This window comes from Ctenocephalides felis, unplaced genomic scaffold (assembly GCF_003426905.1).
Source record: "Ctenocephalides felis isolate EL2017-DRISC unplaced genomic scaffold, ASM342690v1 CF-g0.4_SCAFFOLD_03572, whole genome shotgun sequence".
In the NCBI taxonomy this organism is placed as follows: Eukaryota; Metazoa; Arthropoda; class Insecta; order Siphonaptera; family Pulicidae; genus Ctenocephalides; species Ctenocephalides felis.
Window position 1 is genome coordinate 42,608,647 of NW_020539726.1, and position 25,619 is coordinate 42,634,265.

Consider the following 25,619-nt stretch of genomic DNA (forward strand, 5'->3'; position numbering starts at 1 on the left):
TACTTTAAAATAGTAATTAAAATAAAATCTTACGTATGATGAATTGTTTTAACATTTCATATTTGAATTCAGTCCGTTGAGACCTTGTAAATGATACCCCACAGGACAGGTATGTCGTGACGACGTTTTGACCCCTCATTTGACCCATCAATAACTAATTTTATTTATTTCATGTCTCGTAACTTTTAAACGGTAAATCTGATTTTAATAGAATATTCGACAAGTTTGTACAAAATTAAATTCTTTTAGACATTGTCTAACATCGTAATGCCCTACAGCAACCAGGTGTACTTTAAAATAGCAATTAAAATAAAAATAAATCTCACCGTTGCCGTATATTAACTTTTTTGTAACTATGTTAATTTTAAAAAATTATTCAATTAATTATTTAATTATATTAATTAATTATATTGTAAATATTTTAAACATTAGATTGAATTATGAATTGCTCATTATTGATTTTAGTTATTTTTTATACCAGTTAAGACTACCATGATCTGATCTGATTTTACATCTGACAACGTTGCATTCAATTTGCAAAATAAATCAGCTAAAATTCAATACATCTGACAACGACGCAGATGAAATCTGCCGAAATTAATCTCTTATATATTCAATAAACAACAAAGAACTTTGCAATGACTCCAAAATCTTATAATATCAAAACGTTAAATTAATTTTTACAAAAACATACTTGAATATATCTAAATTGTACAAAAACTGTTGTCTTACTTCATAATAATAAAATAACATTGCTTGTTGTAAATTTTAACAAGCAAAGAAGTTTTTAATTAATTAAAGGTAAAGTTACAAAATAAATTAATTTATTTAGTAATCAAAGAGACAATGAAAGCTTTAAGTATATTCTTAACAAACTTAAAACAATTACTTTTAGCACGATAGAATCCTAATAACAAACATCCAACAAGATCTCGATAACTAACCAGGAGATAAAAATAATCAAAGTGCATCTGCAGCAAAATCTTAATTCTATATTTTGTACTTAAATCCAACAAGAGTTAAAATCACAAACTATGTAAAATTTATAAAAAATTGCTCGGCATATTTATCCTTTATAAAAAAATATACTATTACTGATTAATTTATCAATTATTAATTTAATTTTTTATGTTAAAAACCTTGTACAGATCATAATGATACTCCTCGGTCCCTCAACAGTTGTGTCATTCCATCAGAGATTACTTTTAGGGTGTCGAGATCACTGTTGACTGTCTCGATTAGACGAGACAGGCCTCGTTGTTGCATTTCCAGGAAACTTTTCATTTCATCTTGAACCACTGGAAAAGATAACCAAGATTTAAATAATATATACATACATACATATCTTATATATAAAATTCTTCTGCACGAGTGTATGATTTGATACTTCTCCTAAACGGTTATTCGGATTTTGATAAATCTTTCTGAAGTTTGTTAAGGATTTTTTTTAAAATGTATGTGATTATAAAAAAATAGTAATATTGTAGAAATAAAAAGAATAATAAGAACAGTATATTGATGTATATGCATTTTGGTGTAAAGAGTAATTTGACAAACAGCAATTATTATTTTTAGATAAACGATAAATATCAGTATAAGATATTAAAAAATTGTAGATGCGGGTACAGGACGTCTGTCGGGTCATCTAGTATATATATATATATATATATATATATATGTATATATATATACATATATTTATTATTATTATTACCTTTGTCCATTTTATATCTTTCAGTATACTGTGTAGCATTTGACTGACATCTCTGCATACGGATTTGTGATAAGAGTTCACTCAAACGTCCCTAAAATATTAAATTATTATTATCAACTCAACAATAAATATATACAATTACAATATTATAAATAAAATATTTACTTTGAATTGTGTGGGTGCAGATATTTGTGCTTGCATCGACTCCAACTGACTCCGGAGCAATTCTTCTTCAGGCTGCAGGGCCAGACCAACTTTACGAGTTGTTTCTTGTTTTACAATAACCTGAAAATAAAAAATGAAAAGTTAACCCTTTTAAACCTGATAGTTAAATTTTAATTCTTTGTCTTAAGACAAAATTTCTCTATCCGCGCGAAATAATTCTACATTCTTTCTCTATCCTGTAAATTTAGAAAAACTAAATCAAACCTTTCTATCGATAAAAGTTACTAGTTCAGCGGGTCCGGGTCCCTAGTCTTATTGTTAAAGAATTCCATCCTTTTTCGTAGATAAATTTATGTTATGTCTAAATAAATGCTTCGATGAAGTAAATGGTCAGACTACATAGATAAAGGATAAGGATTATGCAAGAAAATAGTTATTGAATTCAAATTGAGAAAATTCAGTAATGTCATAAAAAGCTATGTCTTTAAAAAGTTTAACTAGGGAAGCATGAAATTTTTTGCTGTCTAAGTTTCGGATATTGAGTGGAAGTTTATTCATAAGCTGAATACCTAAACCGTCGATCGTATTGAAAGAGCTGCCTAATTTATATGTACGCGCCTTAATAGGTTTGTGTCTAGTGTTGTAATTTGAGGACGAAGCCATATCAAAAAGTTTCGAATTGTTTTTGATGAAAGTTAATGTTACCAGCAGAAAAATGCATGGGACAGTTAGAATATTGTGTTTTTTAAATATGAGTCTGCAGGAGGCTTTATTGGACAAGGAAAAAATTATTCGAATAGCTCTTTTCTTTGATGACAGCGCTGGTGTCATCCGCAAAAAGAATAAAATCACAAAGACTTGTACAATGAGGTATATCATTAATATAAATGAAAAATAAGAGAGGCCCTAAAATTGATCCTTGGGGCACACCCAATGTACTTGTCAATTTATCCGAAATTATTTGCTCGTGATCATTATTTAAGTAAACGCTTTCGGTAAGATTCGAATAGTTTAAGTGAACGTCCGCGAATACCACAATTTTCTAATTTATCAAGAAGTCTTTGATGAGAAATACTATCAAAAGCTTTAGACAGATCGCAGAATATTGCAGTACAATATGTGGCTTCTTCGAAGGAGTTAATAATATTATGAACTAAATTATAAATTGAGTGGGAAGGAGAATGATTCTTCCGGAAACCATGCTGATTCTTGAACAAAATATTATATTTAATGAGAAAAGACGTTAATCTAGTATGCAAATTATTTTATCGAAAGAGTTCAAAAGGGAAATAGGGCGGTAATTATTTATATCGTCTTCACTATTTTTCTTGTAAAGTGGAAAATTTTTTGGATGCTTGAGGTGGGATGGAAATATTACTTCATCGAAAGTATCTCTCAAAAACTGCCATTTTTTGTACATTTAGCTCTGTATCTCCGAAATGGCTGGACCTGCCATTTTCTGCACTCTTTGCTCCTTATCTCCTTAACTGCTGGACCTGCCTTTGCCAGAAACTAATCAGCACATCTCCTTATCAATAGGAATCGAATGTTTTTTAAACCATTCAAATCGGTTGATCCGTGCGCCCGAAAACGTCGGCGAAAATTTGTATCCATACATACATACATACATACACACACACACACACACATCCATTTTTTCTGAGGTATGCCCCTTAAAAATGTTCAGAAACCTTCAAAACGTCGAGAAATGTAAAAATTTTCAATTCCGATTTTCGGCCCATTACTATAACTACCCTACGGGAAGTTAGAAAGCCTTTTGAACCTGATAGCTAAATGCCACTTACACCCAGTTACTTATCAATTATTACCTGTAACAATCGATGCTGCAACTCCGCATACTTCCTGTGCTGCTCCGCCAATTTGGCACCAGTGGCAGTGTGTTTTCTCTGGAGCGCCGAGATGTCTTCGGCGACCCTGTCCAGGAACGCCTGGTGTCGCTTAGTCTCCTCCTCCTGGCACTTCATGCGCCACTTCACCTAAGAAAAAAATTATACATATTAGAAATGGGTTTATCATATCCGAAGCCGGATCGTTTAGGATCTGACTCCGCTTCGGAGAGGAGTTATATCCACTTAACAACTCCACAACTCCGACAACTTTGAAAAATAATACTTGACACAAATGTGATCTTAACATATCTAAGAATTTATTGAAAATTTTGAAAATAGTTTACAAATAATTCAAACGTTTTTGTTCATTTTATTATAATAATTACTATTTCATGCATTTCAATATGCATGCAAATCTCAAATTGACAAAAAACTTGGGAATCAAAATCAATTTTGTAATTATTTCTGAAGAAAAAATATAGAATTCTTTGAATATATTTATTTTTATATAAAAATAATGCAGTTCTAAGTCAAAATTAAAAAAAAAGAGTTTATCAGTTATTTCATACCACATTAGTTTAAACTAAATGTAATCAATGTAATTTTTACGAAATTGTCAAAAATGAACCATTAGATAGTGGTTGTAATTTCAACATTATATGGAATTCATTTAGTGTTAATTATGAAAGTGGTCTAAGTCAAAAATTTTTGGTGTCAGGTCATTCCTTTCTACCGAATGATCGTGGTTTTGGGTTGATAGAAATGAAAATAAAAAAAGCAAATTACTTATACAACCCTGAGCATTATTATGAATTGATAGAAAAGTGCAGAAGAAGCAATACATTTTCGATAAAGCGAATGTCGCAGCCGGATTTTATTTCAACGAAATCATTAGAAGTAGTCCAGTCATTTTGTCGTTTTGCCGGTACAGTACTCCGGGAATTCTGAAAATTGGTAATCTTATAGATTTCGAGGTGCTCTTTACGAAAATCAACTTTGCCACCTCAAATTTGAACGGCAAGTTGCCGCCATATTGGAAAAATGGCGTCAAACAACGGCTTTTTCAAAATATCTCCTTTCTGGCTCATTCTACGATAAAAGTATCTATGTACGAATTAAACTAGATAAAATTTCCTACAATTCTTTAGAAAACCGTTTTTTTGTAAAATTGATAGTTTGAGAGTACGGCCGCCTCAAAGTCTTTGCTGCTCTCGCCGTAGTATCAAATCTCTCCATATATGACAGCACTTTGAACTTGACCACATTCCTTCTAATAAATAAATATTTTCAATGTTAAATTAAGCGAATAAGATCTAGAAATGAAATAATTCAAATATTTTTCTGTTTTTTTGGTGATTTTTTAACGCTTCAAGCTACTTGAAGCTGTAAGGTGCTACTCAAGCTATAAGTATACCTATAGCTATTTTGCCATTGAAGTGTTAAAAAATTAGCAAAAAAAACGAAAAATATTTGAATTATTTTATTTCTAGATCTTATTCGCTTAATTTAACATTGAAAATTTTAATTATTAGAGAGAATGTGGTCAAGTTCGAAGTGCTGTCATATATGGAGAGATTTGATACTATGGCGAGAGCAGCAAAGACTTTGAGGCGGCCGTACTCTCAAACTATCAATTTTACAAAAAAACGGTTTTCTAAGGAATTGTAGGTAATTTTATCTAGTTTAATTCGTACATAGATACTTTTATCGCACAATCAGCCAGAAAGGAGATATTTTAGAAAAGCTGTTGTTTGACGCCATTTTTCCAATATGGCGGCAACTTGCCGTTCAAATTTGAGGTGGCAAAGTTGATTTTCGTAAAGAGCACCTCGAAATCCATGAGATTACCAATTTTCAGAATTCCCGGAGTACTGTACTGGCAACAGCCTTTCTTTGCACCAAATGACTGGACTAAAGATACAATAACAAGAATAGTAAAAAATACCGCGGGCGAATCTGTCTCTTGGCTGCAAATTCAATGGATGAGATTCTTGAAAAATGAACCTTATAAAGTGTTTTATAAAACTTCTTTAGATGATTCTAAATTTCACGTTTTGGATCTTTCACCTAAAAGAGGAAGACCAAAAATATACGGAAATATTAAATTACTTACATTATACACCAGCATTAGACCAGTATCGAAAGAAAAACAAAGATATTTGGTTTTTCAGGAACATTTTAAGAATCTTTAATACTCGAAATAATGATAAAAATGGATTACCGTTTGAAAATAATAATAAATAGTTAATAAATGCTCACGAATTATTTCAATAAAATTATTGTTTCAAATAAAACTCAAAGTTCTTCATTGCTTTAAGTCATTTATAGGACATTCAGTTAATTTTGAAAATGGTCTAAGTCAATTCAAACTTTAAAAACAATATTATCGTATGAAATTCACACAAAATTTCATATTCATAATATAATATTTTTTAATATATTCAAATGCAATTCAATAAATATCTTGAAACAAGAAATATATGACTTAGACCACTTTCATAATTATGGGCACATATATGAAATAAGAACAAATCTTTGTGTATAATATATTTCAAAAATAAATAATACCTCACATTCATTTATTATTTCCTTTTCGAGAATTAATTATACATCAGGTAGTTTTATTAGCATGCTATTACTTTTATACATTATAAAATCATAATTGTGTAAAAGTTGTAATATAATACTAATTATTTATTACCTGGTAGTATACCATTAAAAGAACTCATTTACCGACAAACATTATCGTATACAGAATATAGAATACAAAATAGCATTATTTTAAGACATTATACACCTGGAAAGTCCTAAAATTGGCTGTGAGACGAGATAAAAACCACTTCTTTCGACCCAAATCTTTGTATTAGTAAAAAATCTTAAGCAAATGCCTGCAAGTGTTAACAGATTTAGTACCAGTTTAGGAAAGTCGGATATGACAAATCCTTTGAGACAACTAAACTCCGATTCACTCCAAGGGAGGAGTTGTATCGGAGTGATAACTCCGGACTGAGTTATCCATCTCTAATACATATATCAAGTAAGCCACGAATTAAAACGAACAAAATAATATTTTAGTTAAACAAAAACAAATTTAGTTTTACCCAAAGTGCTTTTTTACATTGCACTTTCTTTTTTCAAATATTTTTATCGACCGTACAAAAACTATACATGAGCAAAAAAATTATTTACCAAAAATATTATAAATGTAACTACTTGTGATGACGCAAAAATTTTAAAGTGAATTGTCAAAAATTTTATTGTTTTATGAAATATATTTTTATAATTGATTTTTAAGTTTTTTTAAATAAAAATATGAACCAACAATTGTGTTGCGTGAATTCTGATCCTATGGAAAATGCAGGTAAGGGAAAGGAATATATTATATTTAACTGGTATTGTATTAAGGGGCTTATTCCCAGATAACACAAAAATATTAAGGTAGTGCTCAGTTACGGGTCTATCTTCGTATGAGTTGATAGAAACAAACTGTCAATAAGCTGTCAATAACCTAACTTCACGTATATATTATCAAAGAGACGTCAGGAAGTTGCACTCATGATGAAATTGTTATTTGACGTGTGTGTGTTTTGAACACCAAATACATCATACGAATATAGCATTACCATAGCATTTATATCTTATCGAGAATTTGCCCCTAAATATACCTAAACAATTGCCAAATAAGTAATATTAATAAACATTAAAAAAATGACAGAATCATATACTTAAGATAATAGACTTACAACGGATTATGTCCAAAATATTAGTAACTAGTCGTGTGGGTGGCATCGTGTCTTAAGACAAATTGCTGGAACTTCCCGTACCGTAACGAAATGTTCGAGGAATACTGAATGTTTTCAAATAGATTATTATAAATATTGTAACATTGTCTAATATTTATAAGAATTATATAAACTGAATTGCAAAGTTGAAATTATTTGTTTAAAGTATATTAGAACTATAGTCAGAATTGAAAATAAAATCTGAATTATTTTCGATACACAAAAAATTAAAAAAAAAAAATGAAACAAAATTTTTTTTTCCAGAATCAATTATTTTGTTAAGACAAGCAGAAAGTTCTTTGAATCATTCAAATCGGACGCTTAGTTCTCTCAAAAACTGCCATTTTTTACATATTTAGCTCCGTATCTTCGAAATGGCTGGGCCTGCCTTTGCCAAAAACTAATAGACGCTTCTCCAAATCATTCCTAATTAAAATGTTTTTTAGATCATTCAAATCGGATACTCCGTTCTCTCAAAAAGTCGATTTCTATTTTCTGCACTCTTTGCTCCGTATCCTCGAAACGGCTGGACCTGCCTTTGCCAAAAACTAATCAGCTCTTTTCCCCATCGATAGGAATCGAATGTTTTTTGAACTATTCAAATCGGTTGATCCGTGCGCCCGAAAACGTGACTGGAAATTTGTATCCATACATACATACATACACACACACACATACATCCATTTTTTCTGAGGTATGCCAAAATGTTCAGAAACCTTCAAAACGTCGAGAAATGCAAAAATTTTCATTTTCGATTTTCGGCCCATTACAATAACTTACCCTACGGGAAGTTAAAAACTGCTCAATTCACTTTTACTTACTTTTTGATTATTTCTGCAAATGCTTGCTTAGTAAAGTAAATAGTTCTATTGAACAATACCGAATTATAATTTATAATTATCAGACAAAATATAGCTGGGGTACGACTTAGGAGGTGGTACGACTTAAGAGGTGGTACGACTTGAGCAACCTTACCCCACATAAAGCAAATTGTCAGGGCTTCCTTTTTCATAAACAACTAATAAGGTTCCTGAACGGTTCCTATAATTCGAGTTTCGATACCCTGAACCATAATTCCAATTCCCTAATAAACTACTAAGTCTTTTTCCCCAATTTCAGTTTCCCATATGGAAGAAGAGATCGCAATGCTGCAGAAGGAGTTGCGAGAAGTTCGCCGGGTGCGACAGCAGCTGGAGCCGCCTCCAAACTGCGTCTGCTGCTGCGGAGCAAACGGAGGACCCTTTGCTTCATCAGGCGGAGGTGAACCAGGACAGCAGCAGCAGCAGGTGCTGATGGCAAGCCAGCAAAGGGAGCTGGAGGAACTTAGGCAATTACAACAGGTAATAATAAGAACCACGAACCAAAAAGAGTGTTCCAGGTCATCCACGTTCAATTACCACCACTCATAATTAGTTTAATGATTCACTAGTGACAAAGTAAGTCTTTTTTTCTTTCAGACTTTGTCCGACAAAGTGGAAGACTACAAAGCAAACGCCGAAGACATGACGGAGCAGATGACAGAGTACCGTACCAAGTACCTGCAGGCGCAGCAGACTGCGGAGGAGCAGCAGTGTATTATTGAACGTCTCAAACGAGACAATGCCAAGGCCAGCGAACATGTCAACCAGGAGTTGCAAAGGGTGAAGAAACTGTTCCAGGAAAAAATACAGGTAGAAGAGATTAATTTCATTTTTAAAGACTACAGTCTTCAGTTTATTTTTTTTTTAAGTTTTTCCGTCTATTAGCAATTAACTGATTGTTGTTCCTTGTAGGAGTTGTCTCCACTTCCATTCATTTTGGAAGCGACCCAATTGAAATGCCAGGAAACGCAGCAGGACAAGGCGCTCTTGGAGGAAAGCGTTGGCTCTTTGTCCCTGAATTTGGCCGAGAGCAGGGATAGGGAGAAGAGACTGCATGATGAACTACAAGTAAGACAAAATTAAACTAGTGGTGTATGGCATCGTGCCTTAAGGCAAATTGCTAAAACTTCCCGTACCGTAATGAAATATTCGAGAAATTTTAAACGTTTTCGAGCAAATCCAATGTAAATCATAAATCAATTCATCTCCAGAATATTAACAATCGTCATTTCATTTCGTATTCAATTTCAAAAAAAAGTGCTTCCCCGTATAGTCACAGTCTAAACGCATTTGCAAATAATTCTATGCGACATTTTCACTTATACTGTTCTTAGCTTGGCGGCATTTTCACATTTTTCAATAGTTTTAGTTTCCGCAAATTTGGAAAAGTGCTCCATAAACAGTCTAAACGTACTTGGGTAAACATTTGTACCAGAGAGGGGCTTAGACTGTGTTCAGCCTGGGTAATTTTTTGAATTTTTAATCCAAAATTACAAAAATATTTTTTGGAAAATGAAAAAAGTGTAACAATTTTTTATCCTCAAAAGCAATTGTTATGTCAATACAAGCAGAAAGTTTTTTAGATCATTCAAATCGGACGCTTAGTTCACTCAAAAACTGTCATTTTTTGCACATTTAGCCTTGTATCTTCGAAATGGCGGGACCTGCCTTTGCCCAAAACTAATCACCTCTTCTCCCAATCATTACAAATTGAATGTTTCTTAGATCATTCAAATCCAAGACTCTGTTCTCCAAAAACTCGATTTGTATTTTATGCACTCTTTACTCCGTATCTCCGTAACGGCTGGACCTGCCTTTGCCAAAAACTAATCAGCACATCTTCCTGTCAATAGGGATCGAATGTTTTTTAAACCATTCAAATCGTTTGATCCGTGCGCACGAAAACGTGGACGAAAAAATGCGGACATACAAAACACACACATCCATTTTTTCTGAGGTATGCCAGTAAAATGTTCAGAAACCTTCAAAACGTCGAGAAATGCAAAAATTTCCATTTTCGATTTTCGGCCCATTATTATAACTACCCTACGGTAAGTTAAAAATGAAAAAATTATCAATTAACTCATTTTTTTCAAGTACACGAAAGAAATCCACAAATCTGCAGTTGACGAAAACGAGAGACTGAAGACTGTTCTTCGAGATCTGCAAACCAAATATAGTGAACTCAAGGTGGAAAACGATTGTGTGAAGACATCCTTGGCCACAAACTTGGCCCGGAAGCAACAATTGGAATTGAAATTGGCAGAGCAATCTCAACTGGCTAAAAAATTGGGTAAATAGATAGAAATTTCTCTCAAACTTTGAAGAAGTAAATTTTATACTATTCTATTTTTTTAATGCTTTTCTATCAGAGTCTACAAAAGAGGAAAACACAAGACAGCAACAGCGTCTACGTGAACGTTTTGAAACCCAGAAGCGTGCTCTGCAAGAACGTGTTGCAGGGGCGGAGCAGGAGTTGGCCCACAGCAGAGCCGCAGCTACTGCTGCCCAAAAGGATAAGGACAGGGTTCGGAAACAGATGCAAATGCAGGTGAGAAAAGACAACTAAAAACAAACAATTGATAACACAGGTCAACAAAGAAAATGGTGCAAACGATTTTAATACTGTTTTTAAGTATATTTGGGGCGCTGATTTCAAAAATGACATTGGTTTTTTTCTATGAGCTTTAGTTTTCAAGATACGATATATATGATATATTTTACGATATTAGGTGCGCAACTAAGTTCTCGCTGTTTTTTCGATGAAAAGTAACTTTATTATAAAAAATTGCATCAATTGAGTTAGATACAGTTCTCCAGTGATGGTTTCACTCGGTTTCAACAGCTCATAACAAATAACACCGACCTGGTCCCACCATATGTAGAGCATAACCTTTGCAGTGAATATTCGGCCGAACCGAGATTTTCTCCTCTTTGGATTGCTGTATTGTATTCATTTTTTATCACCTGTCACGATGTGATGAAGAACCTCTTCTTTTCTCGCCGCTGGAGCAGTTGTTTACAGGCGAAAAAACGACGCTCGATCTCTCTTGGCTTCAACTCACAAGGAACCGAAGTTTCTTGCTTCTAAATCATCCCCAACGCATGCAATAGCTTGGAAATGGCTTGATGGGTAACTCCTAATTCTAAAGCAAGACCTTCTTGAGTTTGGCACGAATCCTCTTTGAACAAGGCCTTTAATTTAGCGTTTTTGAAGGTTTTGGCCTTTCTTCACGAGGGTGGTCGTCAACATCAAAATCACCATTTTTGAATCGACCTTTCACGGCATGTTGTTTCGCTCAGAGCAACATTTCCGTATCTTTGGATGCATTTGAGCTCCCTTTTTTTGAATGGAAGACGAAAATCAACACTCTCCGCAAATGACGATTGTTTGGCATAAAATTGGACATATTCACTTAACCAGAAGTATATAATGCAAAAACGAAATCAATTATGTGTCGCAGCAGTTTGTTTACTTACTCTAAGCTTGCTTCAAGACGTTTTGGATTTGTCAAAATCGACCAACCCTCACTACTAGAGCCATATACTGACAAACAGCGAGAACTTAGTTGCGCACCTAATATAAGGAATGAAAATACAAAATAGTAATACAATTCAGAATGTTATTTTAATGAGATATGCCTGCTCGTACATACAAACTTACAAGATCCATTCGGCCTTAGTTGGGACATTAGTTGTCACTGTGAAAAGTTCTTTTACCTGACGACCTCGAATGGACCTGGTTTCGGCAACTTTTTGTATCTCAAAAACTAGAGCTGATACAAAAAAATGGTTGGCAGATTTGAAATCAGCGCAAAAAATACTATAAGAATCAGTCATAGACTTTATACAATTTCATGGACTGCTAGTCCCCATACATTTCTCAAGTAAAAAAGTGTCAAAAGATGTTCTATGGTATGAGGGCAAACGAGGGTAATTTTGCGGCCGAGATATGTCAAACTCAATCGCTTGAACGTCAAATGAAAGTCCGTGTGTTCGAAATTGTTGGGAAAATATTATATAATATACAATTTATGTTAAACTAATGAATGTAATGAACTATTTATATATTTATTTATTTATTTTAGTTATACAAAGTGTTTAAGGAAAATAAGAAAAAAAATTAAAAAAATATTTTACACATTATAAAATTCACTGAAAATAAGAACAGTTGGCTAGAGCTATTATGGGAAATTAGAAAGCAACAATGAAATATTTGTTTAAATGTAATATATTTATTATTGATGTTTAAAAAGCACAATTTTTGTGTGAAAGTGGCGTACATATTTATCAACTTTGCTTTTTTTATGTTCTTCATGGTGCATTCTAATTGTTAAATACATTTTTGCAACAAAGTTGATAAGGTCATGATAGTGCTGGACAAATTGCTGGATCTAAAAAAATGTGCAAGTCCCAAGTCATTCAACTTTCGGAGAATCGTGCTTTCATATGAACTTTTGTACATTAAATTTAAAGAATTTCGAATTAGGGTTTCTATATATAAATATAATTTAAACATTTCATCGGAAGGATATGAAAGATATCCTCGATTTTTTATATCGATGAATGTCGAATTTCCCGGAATACTTGCGAAGCATTCAGAACAGGTTTTACTGCAATCAGGAACTTTACTACAGACCTTTTTAGAAGACATTTTACTTTTAACAATTTTACAACAGGTATATTTTTATCCTCTTTTAGTTTAAAAACCCGAGCGATCAAACATCACGTGAACCCAAGTAACTGTAAAATTTAAGCGATCGAGTGCATTCGACTAATCTCGGTAAAGTTCGTGTTCGTATTTGACATATCTCGGCCGCGAAATTACCCTCGTATGCCCTCATACCATAGAACATCTTTTGACACTTTTTATGCGCTCAACTAGCAGTCCATGTATTGTATAAGGTCTATGGAATCAGTTCTAACATTTAATGCACCAAAAAAAAATTTTTTTTGTTGGCCTGTGTAATAGATGATTTCATTCTCATAAATTTCAAACATATCCTCTATTTCAGTTAAATACTCTCATGGAGCGTTTCCGAGAAGCCCAGACCGAAATCGAAGCCCTAAGAGACCACGTTTCGGTTTTAAAGAGTTCCTACGCCTCCTATTGTGAAGATGGTGTCTTAGGGGCTTCTGCAGTAAGCAATCAAGCCCTAGCTGCTGCCACTTCGGTCAGCAATGCAGCACATGCTTCTGCTTCGATGATGATGGATCATGCGGGGGATTACAATGCAGTTTGTAGATGCTCCAAGACACAGATGTCTTAAGAGAACAGACGATGATGGTGTTAAATTGTACAGTTGTTTTGTAAATGGATGTATTAAAGTTTTAATGATTTTGGCAAATGTTATGCGTTTTTTAACTTCCTGAGTTTATGTTTTTGCCAGAAAATCCGTTATGCTAATTTTATGTTAAGAAACATAGGTGCTTACCTCTGAAAATCCAACCATGGGCACGGGTATGTATTTCGCCGGATTTGGATTATCAGCTTGTGCTTGTTTCCATAATCTAGGATCAATTCCTGCAAAAGAAATGAATAATATTAACACAAACTTATTTCCATACAAATTTCTCTATTTCAATAAATCTATATTCTAATGTAATCAGTTTCTTGTTATCATTTATTCCCTTACCGTCTGGAGGTGTCTCCAAATACTCCTTAATCTGATCCTGGTCCGGCAAAACATGAGGCAATACATTATCAACACCCAAAGCACCCAGCTGCTGCTTCTGCATCGGTTGCAGCAAGAAAGCATGCAATTCAGTCGCTGGAATCTTTTTTAGTGTATTGGTTGCTGTCTTCTCTTGGACAAAGATCAAAACCTGCAACAGAAAAAAAATACATGAAATAAATATATTAATAATAAATAGTTATTTATATTTATATACTAACTTGTGTTTTGTTCTCTGATAAACTTTTGATACCATCGATGTTTATGTTTAAGTTAGGTTTGTTTCCTAAAACATTGTTCAAACTTGCGATCAATTGTGGTTGTTGACTTCTGCAAAAGAAAACCCAAGTTAAGAACAAGTAAATATGCTTACTATATTTATCGATTCTGCCGCATTACAGACCAATGTTATGGCAAGGCTATGTTATGAAGAACTTGCCTTACAAAATATTGACAAAAACCATGTAGTTGCTGTGCGATCAGGCGTATTTCTCAGGTTGTCAGATAGAAAACATAACCTAGAAAATGTACACAATCTTAGATAACAGGGTGTTTCTGACCCAGCTTCATAACATACGAGTAACATTGCAGTTTATGTGTAAAACACCTGAATGCACAGCAAATACATGACATTTTGACACCATTCAGTATGATTCAGTATCATAATGTATGCAAGTTGGACCCTAACATGGCCTTGCCGTAACATTTTTCTGTTACACAGCAGAATCTGTCCTTTATTTTAACTTACTTAACATCAGCTTCCTTTTTGTTGAAAAATATAGCAACAATGCCTTCTCGGTTGTCTCTACCAGGCATTGCACTGTAACCGATAGCTTTGAATCGGCACATTGGATTCTGCTGATTGATTTCAACTGGAGGAGCATTGCTGGAATAATAGCCTTTACCTATAAAAGAAATAAAACATAGAATTCAAATGCATCTAATTGTTTATTATTTTTTTACCTGTGCCCCAAGCGGCTTGCAAATAATTCCATCGTGCAAGTGTGCTGTCTCGATCATCTCCATACACACAGCAATTTAGAACAGAATTGGCTAGAGCTTCGACAGGATTCGGAGGCTGCTGCTGCTGTTGCTGTTGAGGCTGAAGAAATAAATAAATATATAAATATAAAAATATTTTATTGATGCAATTTTATGGAGTTGTATTAATACCTGTCCAAGAAGTGATGGTTGGGTTTGCCCAAATGTTGATAAGCCAGTACCAAAGCCACCAAATGCTCCTCCTGGTTTGCCGAATGTTGAACCTAAAATAATAAATACAAAGATTATAAAACAACTTGTTGTTTCTTGTACAGTTTAGAACTCAAATGTAAATTTTTGTACACGATAAGGAGGCGTCAAGTAATCACGTGACGTTTTTAGGGAAAATGTGGGGGAGGTTGATAAAAAACCACAAAATATCACGTGACGAAGGGAGGGGTATAGTAAGATAAAACGAGTATTTTTATGAAGAAATTTATTTTTTACCTCAATTTTTTTTTTAAAATCCTAACATTTTCAGAAAAATTCAAAAATTTTACAATTTTTTCATGTATTTGGTGGGGGAGAAGGAAATTTTTTGAACATATCAAAAAGCCTTGAAAAGTCGGTCACGTGATTAAAGGACGTCCCCGAATATGATAAATTTATTATTTACCTGCAGTTCCAAAAGCAGGAGCAGTCGATGTACCACCAAATAACGAACCAGAAGCAGGTTGACCAAATGCTCCTAAAGTAGGCGCTGAAATAATTCAACAAAATCTGTTAATGCCTTACTCAACCCTAGTCTAATGAAATAATATTATTAACTTCCTGTAGGGTAAGTTATTGTAATGAGCCGAAAATCGGAATTGAAAATTTTTACATTTCTCGACGTTTTGAAGGTTTTTGAACATTTTGGCATACCTCAGAAAAAATGGATGTGTGTGTGTGTGTGTGTGTGTGTACGTATTTATGGATACAATTTTTCGCCCACGTTTTCGGGCGTACGGATCAACCGATTTGAATGGTTCAAAAAACATTTGATTCCTATTGATAAGAAGATGTGCTGATTAGTTTTTGGCAAAGGCAGGTCCAGCAGTTACGGAGATAAAGAGCAAAGAGTGCAGAAAATAAAAATCGAGTTTTTAAGACAACGGAGCATCCGATTTGAATGATCTAAAAAACATTCAATTAGTAATGATTGGGAGAAGTGGTTATTAGTTTTTCGCAAAGGCAGGCCCAGCCATTTCGAAGATACGGAGCTAAATGTACAAAAAATGGCAGTTTTTGAGAGAACTAAGCGTCCGATTCAATTGATTCAAAGAACTTTCCGCTTGTCTTAACAGAATAATTGATTTTGGAAAAAAAAAATTTTGTTCATTTTTCTTAAATTTTTGTATATCGAAAATAATTCAAATTTTATTATTAATTTTGACTATAGTTCTAATACTTTAAACAAACAATTTCAACTCTGCAATTCAGTTCATATAATTCTTATAAATATTAGACAATGTTACAATATTTAGAATAATCTATTTGATAACATTCAGTATTCCTCGAACATTTCGTTACGGCACGGGAAGTTCCAGCAATTTGCCTTAAGGCACGATGCCACCCACCCCACTAGTTATATTTTATTACCTTCATACAGGATAGAAATAATAAACCCTCATCCCTTATTATATAATTTCGAAATATTAAATAATCCCTCTCATTGTCATGCATTCTGTCCTTAAAATTATCATCATACCATTAATCCATTTTTCTAAGAACATTTAATGACCTGTTCCCGATTGAATTCTACGTACCATGGAATAACCGGTTAATACCTGATTGGTCAAAAATGTAATGCCATGTCGTTTGAACCCACAAAAACAAACCAATCAGAAAAATCATATAAAATTGTAAAATCATTATAATTTAGTAGTATCTAAATGCCATCTAACAAACATCAGTATTAATTCAAACTTCAACTAAGTAACATATCATCTATAAATATTAATATTGTATTATTTCATTTAAATGCACAACAATTAAACTAATTATCATCTTTTAATCGGTCTGATATAGCTATTATCTTAATATGTCTAATCCTTCAAAAATATAAACAAAGTGCAAAGTATTTAATAGAGTTCGGCAGCATCTCGGTGGATCACAAACTTCTATACATTTTTGGAAACTATCTTGTAACAACATATCTTTGGTCCATTCAAACAGGATGGTCAAATAATGAACAAAATCTTTAAAACAAATCTCTCCCAAATATTTTTTAAATCTTCATTATCACCTTGACTTGTAGTTGCTCCAAAAGTAGTTCCTGTACCAAACCCGGTGCCCGTCCCAAAACTTGTACCAGTTCCTGTACCAAAACCTGTGGTGCCTGTACCAAAAGTAGAAGTTCCTGTACCAAAACCAGTGGTGCCTGTACCAAAACCTGTAGTACTTGTCCCAAAACCAGTAGTACTTGTACCAAAACCAGTAGCAGTACCCGTACCAAAACCTGTCCCTGTTCCGAAAGCAGTGCTGGTTGGAGCACCAAAGGTTGTACCTAGAAAAAATAAAAAATTGATAAAAAAAGAGTGCGCATAAGGATCACACGCGATTGAAGTAAAACTTATTTGCTACTGTACAAGATGGCATTTATGTAAAAATAAATACATCATATAACATTTTGAACAATGTTCATTAGTAATATGGTAAGACTCTCTTGATGCACACATTTATTAGTGTCGACCATTATACACATTTATATAATGATAAATTATAAATTATATATTTATGATAGCATTAAAAATATGTATAATATCTGAAAACAATAATGTAATTAAAAGTCATACTTCAAATATGACATGATCGGTTTGTCATTGTAATTAGCATTTAGAAATTAACCTTCATTAGAGAAATGAAGTAATTGCAAATTAATAAATTCTATAATATTCGTTCACACAGTGGATTATGTTAAACAACGCCTAAACAAATATTGTTTTGGCAACTTCACTCATCATGTAATAATTGCGTTTGAAGAACTTCATGTAATTAAAATTAACATGCATTCATTGACTGCTTGTATTTTTAACTTCCCGTAGGGAAATGAAAATTTTTGCATTTCTCGACATTTTGAAGGTTTCTGAACATTTTACTGGCATACCACAGAAAAAATGAATATGTGTGTATGTGTGTATGTATGTATGAATACAACTTTTCGTTCACGTTTTTGGGAGCACGGATCAACCGATTTGAATGGTTTAAAAAACATTCGATCCCTATACTATACCCCTAGAGAGATGTGCTGATTAGTTTTTGGCAAAGGCAGGTCAAGCCGTTACGGAGATACGGAGCAAGAGTGCAGAAAATACAAATCGAGTTTTTGAGAGAACAGAGTATCGAATTTGATTGATCTAAAAAACATTCAATTTGTAATGATTGGGAGAAGAGGTGATTAGTTTTTGGCAAAGACAGGTCCCGCCATTTCGAAGATACAGAGCTCTAATGTGCAAAAAACGGCTGTTTTCGAGTGAACTAAGCGTCCGATTCGAATGATCTAAAAACACTTTCTGCTTGTATTGACAAAACAATTGCTTTTGAGGATAAAAAATTATTACACCTGTTTTATTTTCCATAAAATATTTTTGTAATTTTGGATTGAAAATTCAAAAAATGACCCAGACTAAGCACAGTCTAAGCGCCACTCTGGTACAAATGTTTACCCAAGTGCGTTTAGACTGTTTATGTAGGAAGCACTATTTCAATTTTGTGAAAACTGTTGAAAAATGTGAAAATGCCGCGAAGCTAAGCACAGTATAAGTGAAAATGTCGCACAGAATTATTTGCAAATGCGTTTAGACTATGACTATGCGGGAGCACTTTTTCAATTTTATGTAAATTAGGCAACTATTTTTTTTTAAATTGATTTCGAAATGAAATGACGATTGTTAATGTTCTGGAGATATCGATTTATGATTTACATCTGATTTGCTCAGATATAACATGATAGCAAAAATAATGAAAGTTACAGTATTTGTAATAATATATTTGAAAACGTTTAAAATTTCTCAAATATTTCATTACGATACGGGAAGTTTCTAGCAATTTGCCTCAAGGCACGATGCCATACACCACTAGTTATCTATTTCATTTATCTTTGTACCTGTGTTTGTTCCGAATCCAGTAGTGCCCGCAGCAGGAGCTCCGAATGCAGGAGTTCCTGTGGTTCCAGCACCAAAAGTAGTTCCAGTAGCTCCAAAAGCAGTTCCAGTTTGACCAAATCCTGTTGTTCCTGTGTTTGTGCCAAAACCTGTGGATCCGAATGCTGGAGCACTCGAGGCAGCTGGGGCACCGAATGCAGGAGCACCTGTGAAAAAAAAGATAAATAATAAATGAAATAAAATAAGACAAAATGATAATAAGATAAATATTCAGAAATATAGATGAAGTAATTTGTTTTATTTTTGTATCATTATTTAGAAGCAAAAAATTATCCGTTTCATTGAAGTGCTCTTTGGTAAACCACATTTTTTGTTTTTTGGTCTAACGTTAAGAGAAACAAAGCGGATGGTTTTCCAACTCGTGAACAGGCAACGTATAACTGCCCATGTGAAAAACAATGATTTTCTAAGTAATCTATTTGAAATTTATCCCGCAAACACTAAGCAATTGGCCTTGCGACTTGTTATTGCGAACGCAAGGCGAACTGGAAATTGCAATCGTTTGAAGTCAAACGAAAAGACCAGTCGGAATCATTGGTATGTCACCAAATCGCTAGCAATTTTTGATAGAATGGTGAAATTCAATGCGTGTACATCATTATTCTTTGTGGCAAGAATTGTTCGTTGACTTAACCAAGCATAATTCTGATAATTCTCACTAATGTCATTACTCGAATTTTTAATTACGGTGCGTAAAGTTCCAGCAATTTGCATTAAGGCACGATGCCATGCGCCACTAACCTTTCCAACGAATGCAAAATTGTCGAAATCGGTTCGTGCGTTCTGGAGTTATTTCGTCAGGAAAGAAAACCCGACTTATTTTTATTTATATAGAAGATATATATATATATATATATATATATATATATATATATTACATATTTTTACCAGTATTTGCGGCTGTGGCTCCAAATCCAGTGGCACCAGGTGTAGAAGCTGCTGCTCCGAATGTGAAACCAGTGCCAAAACCAGCAGCTAAAAGAATAAATATTTTATTAACTTCCCGTAGGGTAAGTTATAGCCATTGTCCAAAAATTGAAAATAAAAATGTTTGCATATCTTTACGTTTCAGAGGTTTCTGAAAATTTTGGCATACCTTACAATTAGAAAAAAATTATGTGTGTGTTTTGTGTGAATATAATTTTTCGTCAACGTTTTCTGGCACACGGGTCAACCGATTTGAATGATTCAAAATATATTAGATTCCTATTGATAGGAAGACATGAAAAATAAGCTAAATTTCATTCTTTCTTTTGTGTATTTATTTTCATTTTCATTTTAGATTAGCTATTAAACAATTCAGTAACGTTTTTTTAAACTTCACTATTATTATATATTATGGATCAATAATGTGTATTTAATAATATTTTATTATTTGTCTATAATCACAAAATTGATTGAAACATTATTTCTGAAGTTTTGAGAATTAATACATTTTTAGTATATTTTTATAAGAAGCACACGAAGTTTAAACTGAAACTCACAAATTGATTGTTTGATTGAATGATTAGTTTTTGGCAAAAGTCGGTCCAGCCGTTTAGGAGATAAGGAGCAAAGAGTGCAGAAAATAGAAATCGAGTTTTTGAGAGAACGGAGTATCCGATTTGAATGATGCAAAAAACAATTAATTTCTAAGGATGGAAAGAAGTGGTGATTAGTTTTTAGCAAAGGCAGGTCCAGCCATTTCATAGATACGGAGAAAAAAGTGCAAAAAATGTAGTTTTTGAGAGAACAAAGCATGTTATTCGAATAATTCAAATAACCTTTTGCTTTTATTGACAAAACGATTATTTTTTAAGGAAGAGAAAAAAAAATTTTGATTTGAAAATTATTATTTTTTAAATTTGCAATTTTTTAAATTTCATTTTAATTCTAGCTAAAGTTCTAAAACTCACTTATATACTTGAAATGAATAATTTTAAGTTTGCAATTCAGTTTATAACATTCTTAGAAATATGAGATAAGGTCCTTCATTCTAACTCCGCTTGATCAAGTTTTGTTTATTTACTTTTCATGAAAACATATATAAACGTCTACGTCAAAATCATATGCTCTTATATTTAGTCTATAAAATACAAATAATTACATCGTATTCGTATTAGTTACATCATTTATAATAATCTATTTGAAAACATTCAATATTCCTCGAATATTTCATTACGGTACGGGAAGTTCCAGCAATTTTCTTAACGGCATGATGCCACACACCACTAGTTTTTGATTTCAATCTCCAATCTATTGATAATGAGCTCGAATCTTCGTAAGTTAAATTATTTATATCATTTTATATTTTCCCCATCACTGAGAAAAATTTGTTGCTATATTAGAATATGAACTATTGTTTATAAATTTGTATCTACAGTAAATGTGAATGTTTATAATATTTCTTATGAGTAATTTCTTATGTATACATATTTATATATAATGTATATTTTATAAAATTCTTAGATAAACAAATTCAGGTGCAGTTGTCGCCAAGAATTTATTGGGGTCTCAAATTTAAAATAGTACTAAAATTAAAATCGAAAAATCATTCATTGAACAAGTCATTAACTAGTGGTGTATGGCATCGTGCCTTAAGGCAAATTGCTGGAACATCCTGTACCGTAACAAAATATTCAAAGAGTATTAAATGTTTTCAAAAGGATTATTATAAATACTGTAACTTTCATTATTCGTATTTTATAGACAATATATAAGCGCTTATGAATTGGACGACGACCTTTATATATGTTTACATGGAAAGTAAATAATCAAAACTTAATCAAGCGGAGTTACAACTAAAGGACCTTTTCTCATATTTCTAAGAATTATATAAACTGAATTGCAAAGTTAAAATTATTTATTTCAAGTATAAAAGTGAGCTTTAGAATTTAAGCTAGAATTAAATTAAAATCCAAATTATTTTCAATATTCAAAAAAAACTGTAAAAAAAATCTAAACTTTGTCAACACAAACAAAATGTTTTTTCAAATCGGAAGTTCTCTCAAAAACTCGATTTGTATTTTCTGCACTCTTTGCTCCGTATCTCCGTAACGGCTGGACCTGCCTTTGCTAAAAACTAATCAGCACATCTCCCTATCAATAGGAATCGAATGTATTTTGAATCATTCAAATCGGTTGATTCGTGCGACAGAAAACGTGCACAAAAAATTGTATACGTGGACAAAAAATTGTCCACACGCATACGCCCATTTTTTCTGAGATGTGCCAAAATGTTCAGAAACCTCTGAAACGTGAAGATATTCAAAATTTTTCATTTGCGATTTTTCGACGACTACTAGAAGTGATAAACATTGAAGCTAAAGTCATCAAGAATGTCGTCCATAGGCGACATTCGTACACACAGGTCGTCACGCGGAAGACTTTCGTAGCAAAAGGTTTAATAACTATTTTATAAATATAAAATGAGTGAGTAATAATCATATTTCCGATTAATTCAAATTCTTGTCCATCATTGATAATGAACACATCATATAATATATATATTTATATAGAAAATAAATATATCTAACCGCACAGATTATACAAAACATTGTCACCACACATGACGAAGATTTTATAAACGATTCGTTTAGTAGAAAATCATAAGTCTTGTAAGAAACACCATTGTAATAATTATAGAACCAACTATAAAATAACTAATTTATTTAAATAAATTTATATACTCACAATATAGTCGTGATAAATAAACAAAAATAATGCTAAAGGTAAACTTTAACTAGTTGAAAGTGGAAAATTAAACTACTTGCCTTAAGGCAAATTGCATGAAACGTGTAACAATTGACTTAATCAACCAAAATTGAGATTTAGATACCCAGATCAAATTTATTAGATATTCAGATTAAAATTGTAAAATAAAATTGTTAAAATCGGTTCATGTATTTTCCTTACTTTTTCCTTAAATATTGGTCCCATTCGATTCAGAATGTCTTGAAACGTCGAGAAAACATAAAATTAGCGAATCCGATTTTTTTATGAAAACATAAACTTCTCCTTCGGGAAGGGTAAAAAAGCGTGTCAGCAACATGCCAATAGGCCATATATCAAATACAATCTATATCATTAGATATTTAAATTGTTTTTTAAAAAAAATCATAATTTTTATTATTATTACCATTATTATTGATATTATTATTGTTTTGTAATTATTTTTACCTATTATTATTGATATATTTTATTATAATGTGCTTTTTGATAAATGTTTAGTTTTTGTCTTGTATTTTATTTTCATCATATGGATGTGTTTCAATAAAAAACTAACTTTCAATAAAAAACTATATATATGAAAAACCTAATATTACTAGATGTTTTTATAATAAAAATATATTTAAGTTTGTAATACAAACTAATACATCCTGAATAGTTTTTGTAAAAATTGTCCCTCACCCTCGATTATTATATATTTATATTTCAGATTCCCTTCGATCAAATATTCACATCGACAAATAGACCAACAATTGAATTCTGGAGATCGTTGAAAGCTCCCATAAAAGAAATGGAAGTACAGAACAATACTTTGCTTGAAAATAATTCTAATAGTACATTAGAAACAATAATAACAGAAAAAAGTATTGAAGTGACACATAGTGGACTCGGTAAATAAAATATGATAAGTAATAATTTGTAGTTTTAAATCAAAACAACTTATAAATCTTAATTCAATCCCAGTAATAAAATGAACATTATCTTATTTACTATTGAGTAATACAAATATGTATTAATAGTTATTGTAAATTAATATTTGCAGATGAAACAAGCTATTTTATTATATATATAAATCTTTCGTACTTGATTATTACATTGTTCATATTCTGTGTAATACTGCTCAGTATTTGGCTGCACTATAGAAGGTAATATTATATATATATATATATATATATATATATATATAATTTGTTTTATAGGGAACGCAAAAAGGATGCAGAAATGTACATATCCACTTACCGAACAAACCCTGAAGATGTATAATTTAGGACTACCATAAGATTTAAGCAAAAATAGTATCACAAAATATATTTTGTAATAATTATCTCATCGTAATTGTTATATACTTATTATTTATATTAAATCAATATATTTATATTATATATTAGTAGATAATAGAATATATATTAATGTTTATAAAAAAATTCATTCACATCTCAGTAGTATAAGTAAATGCGACTTATAAATAATATAATGTAAAATAATATTATATTTTGAGAATATAGATTATAAAAATGCTGCTTTTTTGTTCTGCAAATAATAAATAAATGTATCGAACAGAATGATTGCTGTAGGAAAATTTATGTATTGTTTGAATTAGGTATTTTTAAAGTAGTTTTATCAAAAGGATATATTAAAAAAAAAACTCCTATTTATATATAAAAGGGCTTTGATATCTTTTAACAAATTAATTGTACTGAAGATAAGTCAAATAAAGACTTGAAAGTTTTGATTCATTAATTAAATTTCCAAAAACCAAAGTTAGGTTAGTTTTTATTAAACAATTTTATGAAAAAATATTACTTTATGCCCTTTATTATATATTATATAGTTTGTTAACAAGAAACTACATTTTTACTCAAAGGACTTGTTTGACATCCTCAAGGACAATTATAAACAAAAGATTGTTGTTGTTATACCAAAAATTGTCTTTATATCAATACAATTGATATAATTGTGCAAAATACATACTAATTTGTACAAATCCCACTTAAATACAAATCCAAACAGGATTTTACAATCTATATAAATAAATATACATAATTTCAATTATCCTTTCTATTAACCTATAAAATTTAGTTCAACTCACGTTTAGCCGGCGTCGAAGCAGCTCCGAACGACAAACCGGTATTTGTCGTATTTCCAAAAGAAAACGACATTTTTAAAACAAAAATCCTTTTGCACAACTGTTTATAACAATTTAACTTTTTTAACAACACTTTTTTAAATGAAATTTATTAAATTACATGTTTTTTGAGCTGTCAAACGCTGTCAACCGCCATTGTGGTAAAGGACATTTTCGCCAACATTAAAAGGATAAAAGATAGGCCTAGGCGAAAGGAAAATAAAGATTAAAATATATGCAAAATATTGAAATTCAAATTAAAATAAACATTTCTGAATACAAATATATGATTAATATATTTGTATAAATATAATAAATTAAAATAACTTTATATACTTTTTTGAATATATATACGTATGCATCTAACTTCATACCCTATGCACATTTCAAATATCTTTTAAATTAAACAAGTAGTATAAAATACTTGCATTTTACAAATTAAATTGTTGAAATAAAAATGTTTTTAAATATAAATCTACAAAAAAACCTAAAAATTTGTTTTTGCAACAATTTTATATACTTTTTGTACATATACCTATGCATCTAACTTCATA

The 25,619-nt window shown here is 31.8% G+C and overlaps 1 protein-coding gene across 1 annotated transcript; it reads right to left on the reverse strand.

Moving 5' to 3' along the window:
- Positions 1-979: 979 nt before the first annotated feature.
- On the reverse strand, positions 980-25,204 carry LOC113387670 (probable nucleoporin Nup54). Its single transcript, XM_026625028.1, has 15 exons — positions 25,030-25,204; positions 20,121-20,207; positions 19,175-19,378; positions 17,315-17,575; positions 15,704-15,787; positions 15,220-15,311; positions 15,010-15,148; positions 14,795-14,951; positions 14,268-14,376; positions 14,008-14,197; positions 13,807-13,895; positions 3,709-3,876; positions 1,880-1,999; positions 1,715-1,805; positions 980-1,298 (listed from the first exon to the last, which is right to left on the reverse strand). Exons 1-15 carry the CDS (start codon positions 25,097-25,099, stop codon positions 1,150-1,152), a joined length of 2,010 nt encoding a protein of 669 aa, XP_026480813.1. The 5' UTR covers positions 25,100-25,204; the 3' UTR covers positions 980-1,149.
- Positions 25,205-25,619: the final 415 nt, after the last annotated feature.